The sequence below is a fragment of the Rutidosis leptorrhynchoides genome, chromosome 11, assembly GCF_046630445.1.
Source record: "Rutidosis leptorrhynchoides isolate AG116_Rl617_1_P2 chromosome 11, CSIRO_AGI_Rlap_v1, whole genome shotgun sequence".
NCBI classification, from domain to species: domain Eukaryota; kingdom Viridiplantae; phylum Streptophyta; class Magnoliopsida; order Asterales; family Asteraceae; genus Rutidosis; species Rutidosis leptorrhynchoides.
Window position 1 is genome coordinate 8,251,617 of NC_092343.1, and position 4,954 is coordinate 8,256,570.

A 4,954-nucleotide genomic window follows, 5' to 3' on the forward strand; every position below is an offset into this window, starting at 1 on the left:
ATATTTAATATCTAAGATCTAAACATAACAAAAATAACAAGTTTATAAATAAAGTGGCCACAAGTAAACATGTATTAACAACTTTAAGAAAGGGAAATGATATCACACAAACCATCATACGCAAGAAGAGCTAAATATTACCATCAGTATATCATAATCATCCAAAATGGTGTCTCCAAGTATACCGACCCATTGACCCATCATCACCTCCACTAGAATCCGGGCTATAGCCCGTAGCCCATTTAGACTGACCTCGAACACCATTACTCCCATTAACATATCCTTGTGGACTCGGGCTTGGGCTTGGGCTTCGTGGGATATGATAAGGTGATGTATCAAAAGAAAGCCCATTAGTTAGTCCACCTTTCTTAACGGGCTGGCCTTTGTGCTTTCCCATATTCTGAACTCGAACCTTAGCTTTAGCTGATTGGGTTTGGGCCATATAACTTGGGACCTGGTCTGACGAAATCGACTGACGCTGTGACTGAGAGTGTTTTGCAGAGTCAAATGTCTCTCCACTGAGTCGACTCGTAGTAATGTACTCTGAGCTTAAAGGTGTAACCAAATCCATTTCAACTGTTTTAACTGAAACATCGTCATTTGGGTTGTGGGTCAAATAAGATCCTTCATTGGGCCCCACGGAGCGTTTTTGGTAAGGTTGTGATGCCATCCAACTCTCGAGCCAATTCCATCCCCATTGTTGTTTTTCATGATCATTCGGATACATCACTGTGGTATCAGATTCTTGATGCAAGAAATGTTGTTGTTGCTGCTCTTGCTGTTATTCAAAAGATCAAACTTTATTACACAAAGCAAAATGGGTTGGAAAATGGGTCAAAGTGGGTCTAAATCAAAATGGGTCAGTAAGGCAACATCAAGATTCTTTCTTTTTGTTGAATAATGAATGTCTTAAGATATTGTCAGCATCTGAGTATAGGTTAGACAACTTTTGACCCGTTTAACGCTCCCACAATTGTTTTATCTTATATTCAACATTTGACCTATTATCAGTAAAATTGAACCTACTTTTGACCCATTTCCACAAAAAAGAAAAAGAAACTTATATTTAACATCTGACCCACTATCAGTAAAATTGAACCCAATTTTGACCCGTTCCCGCATGATTGAGCCTTGAGTATTTGAAGATGGAATGTAAATTCCGTTGGGTAATGGGTCAAACTGGGTCTAAATCACAATGGGTCAGTAAGGCAACATCAAGATTTTATTTGTTGAATAATGGATGTCTTGATTTTCATTAGGAAAGCTATTATCAAAACATTTACATTTTACCCGTTTATATACAAAATTTGACCCACTATCAGTAAAAAGGAACCCACTTTTTTTTACCCGTTCACACATAATTGAGCATTGTGACCCACTTGAATAATTATAATGTAACCAACCTGGTAGGCAAATGCATAAGCAAGAGCTCGTTCTCGTTTCATCTCTGCGTCATGTTTTCTCAAACTATTTTCTTTGATCTTCTCAAAGCTTAGGTTTCTACGTTCCCCTGACTTCATCGGTGACATCATCTTTTCATCGATCCCAACTTTTTTGTGGACTTTTTCATGAGTCAACTCTAGTCTTCGTGCACGCACTCGTGCCTGTACACGTACTAAAGCTTGCATACACTTCATTGTCATTTGAGCTTGTTTTCGCACGTTATGACCCCTTACTAATGCCTGCAACCGCACCAGTCCCTTTAATGCCCGTAAAGCACGCCTAGCCTGCAAACCAAGTTACAAATATTATGATGGTTAAGATAATCTAAGCTGTTTAATATTTCATGAAATGTTATGAAAAAACGATCAAGTAATGATTATACAAGATTCAATTTCAAGATCAAGTAATGATTATACAAGATTCAATTTCAAGATCAAGTAATGATTATACAAGATTCAATTTCATGATCAAGTAATGATTATACAAAATTTAATTTCATGATCAAGTAATGATGATGCAAGACTGAATTTCATATTTCTTCATTTGTTGTCCCATATTTGAGCAGCTTTTAGCACTGCAGATGAATGTTTGACTTTCAAAGTCAACAATTAAAATAATCTAAAATGTCCTATATTTCATGAGGCGCTATGATTAAATGATCAACCATGTTTATACAAGATTCAGTTCCATATTACTCCATTTAAGGTCCCATATTTGACCAGATTTTCGCACTACATATGAATGCTTGACTTTTTATAGTCAACGATTTGACTTGAACGAAATTTTGCCAAAATTGAACTCAATACTAAACTGTTTCTGTTATCATTTATGTTAAAAAGTACCCTTTTAACAATGACAATATATAAGAATGATCAACCATGATTATACAAAATTCAGTTTCATATATTTCTCCATTTAAGGTCCCATATTTGAGTAGCTTTTCGCACTGCAGATGAATATTTGACTTTAAAAGTCAACAATTTGACCCGAACGAAATTCTGCACAATTGAACTCAATACTAAAAAACTGTTTCTGTTATCATTGATACATGTTAAAGAGTACCCTTTTAACTATGACAAAATATAGGAATCTTGTTGATCAAAACATTAAAACTTCGCGTAAAAAGAAGCCCTGGTTTATATTAGAAAAATCTTAGAACCCTCCAACCAAGACAAAACATAATCGTGATTAATGATTAGTTGCAATGTAGGAATCAATTTAAATTAATACGTTTTGAACGTATCTTGAAGGTAAAAACTTACTAGATATCCTCTGTAGTATGATTGTATCAGAATAGCAGCTTTTCCTTCTCTAGAATAACGACCATAACCAGCTAAACGAACCACTTTTGCTGCAGCCTGAGCCGCCACAACAGCCGCCTCGGCTGCCGCCGCCGTAGCCTCAGCTACAGCTATCGCATGATTCCGATCTTCAACATCACTTTCCTCATTCGTAACATCGGGCGAACTCTCCGGAAAATGCTCGAACGAAACAACCTCTGGCTTGTCTTCTTCCCGTTTTTCCACATCGTTCTCTTTGCGAAAAACATTCTAATTATACGCGTAACAACTTAATTAGTTCCCAAAATAAATCTCCAATTTAAATAACCGAACATAAAAATTATGATAAGGTTTTTCATGTTCATGCATGGAGTATTTACTTTAGATGTACATAATAAATAGTTAAAGACATCTTATGGGTGATTAATGGATTATGATTAAACATAAGATGCACATGATAAGGGGACATGTATGATGTGATATCATAGGTGTCATGATAGTTATAAGTCTTAGCAAATTTTTGGCCCAAAATTGCATGGTGGATAATGTGAGGGGACCATTAATCATACTAGTAAATGTGGAACCTCCAAAAAAAAAAAAGCAAAAAGGACAATATTTAGATCACATGAATTATGATTGAGTTCAATTACAGATAAAGCAATGTTGAAAGATTTACTCCGTCACCTAATTTAATCCCACATAAAACCTTACTTAATCATGCCATTAAACAATTTTTTAGGTTGATTCTATATTTATACACTAACAAATGTTTGTTACAAGTACTTTTTAAAAGGTGCATCAAATTATCCATTTGTACACTTAATATAATTGTGGACAAATTTTCTTACACTCATAAGTTATAAGTGTGTAAAATGACAATGATTTTCGCACTTAAAAGTGTAAAAATGTCCATATTTATAAGTGCGCACAAATTATATTTTCTACACAGTTATAAATGTAGAACTCATGAATTCTATATACCCGAATTCGCTAAGAAAATGACCTAGAATTTATTTACATGTGTACAAAATATAATGTGTACGCACTAATAACATTATTTCTTACACTTAATCAAAAAATGGGTAGATTAAAGTGGATATAAATGCAATTTTTGTACGCACTAATAACAATATTTCTTACACTTAATCAAAAAGTTGGTAGATTAAAGCGGGTGTAAATGCAATTTTTGTGGCAGTAACATTCATTTGATCGGATCAAAATGGATCTAAAAGTTTGACATATCTTAAATTGTGAACTTTTTGCAATAATCAGGTCCGTTTTGAGGTTACAATTAGTCTCAAAATTTATAACTAACGTTAAGTAACTAACTAACCTTATCATTGAAATCTTTGTTTGAAGGTTTAAAAACCTTTTTAACTGACGAAAACCAACCACCGCCTTTCTTTCCCATTTTTGCAGATCAAAATACTGTTGTTAAACTGTTCAAATCACATTGATTAGTACCATTATTAAACATGTACATGTAATAAATTATACTATATTATATATGAATACAAATAGTAAGGATGAACAGAAACAAACCTAATGATGAAAAATTCAGAATGATTGTAGGTTGATGATCAGCATGTTGTTATTGCAGGTATCCTGATTTATTTATAATATTTGTAAGAAGTAAGAAAAAAGGTGTATAGTATGAAAACTGAATTAAAACAAAACAGAAGAAAGAGAGAGACTAGTAACTGCTAGGCGCAGAAATGGCGTTGGGTTTATTAATCCATGTCACGGGTGGGTGGGTGACCCGGTAGGTTTGGGTTGGATTTGGATTGGACGTTAATTTATGGTTATTGCTCCTCGCTATTCACTTGAATTGATTGTTGGCTTGACTGGTATGGGTTTGAGATCAAACTTTGTGTATCGCCAATCCAGATTGGATTCTCAATTTAAGCAGAGAGTTTCCAATATTTTAATGGTACTACCAATGCGATTTAGGAAGGTCTCGGGAGTTTTCCCAACATTCGATGGTACTGTCAATATCGTCGCGATTTGAGTTTCCTTATAATGCGTGTGTGAGTGACAAATGAGAGCTTCGATGTCGATATCGCCGTCCAGAAAAAAAAAATAGTACTCCGTAACTCTTTTTCCACATAAAAATATAAATAAATATAAAATGTGATATTTTGTACGAGTACTTTATTAAAAATTAAATAAAACATTTCAAAATGTACTAGGGGTTGAGGTTGTGGTTGTGATATCTTTTATATGATATCATG

The 4,954-nt window shown here is 34.2% G+C and overlaps 1 protein-coding gene across 1 annotated transcript; it reads right to left on the reverse strand.

Annotated features, from left to right (window-relative positions):
- Nucleotides 1-4,375, reverse strand: LOC139877318 (protein IQ-DOMAIN 21-like). Its single transcript, XM_071864730.1, has 5 exons — nt 4,266-4,375; nt 4,057-4,162; nt 2,706-2,993; nt 1,404-1,727; nt 1-778 (listed from the first exon to the last, which is right to left on the reverse strand). Exons 2-5 carry the CDS (start codon nt 4,132-4,134, stop codon nt 158-160), a joined length of 1,311 nt encoding a protein of 436 aa, XP_071720831.1. The 5' UTR covers nt 4,135-4,162; nt 4,266-4,375; the 3' UTR covers nt 1-157.
- Between the last annotated feature and the right edge of the window lie 579 nt (nt 4,376-4,954).

Coding starts and splice junctions, on each gene's coding strand:
- LOC139877318 (XM_071864730.1), bottom strand. CDS start 4,134: ATGGGAAAGAAAGGCGGTGGTTGGTTTTCGTCAGTTAAAAAGGTTTTT. Junction 2,994..4,056: donor ACAAAGATTTCAATGATAAG/GTTAGTTAGTTA, acceptor GCGTATAATTAG/AATGTTTTTCGCAAAGAGAA. Junction 1,728..2,705: donor CATACTACAGAGGATATCTA/GTAAGTTTTTAC, acceptor CTTGGTTTGCAG/GCTAGGCGTGCTTTACGGGC.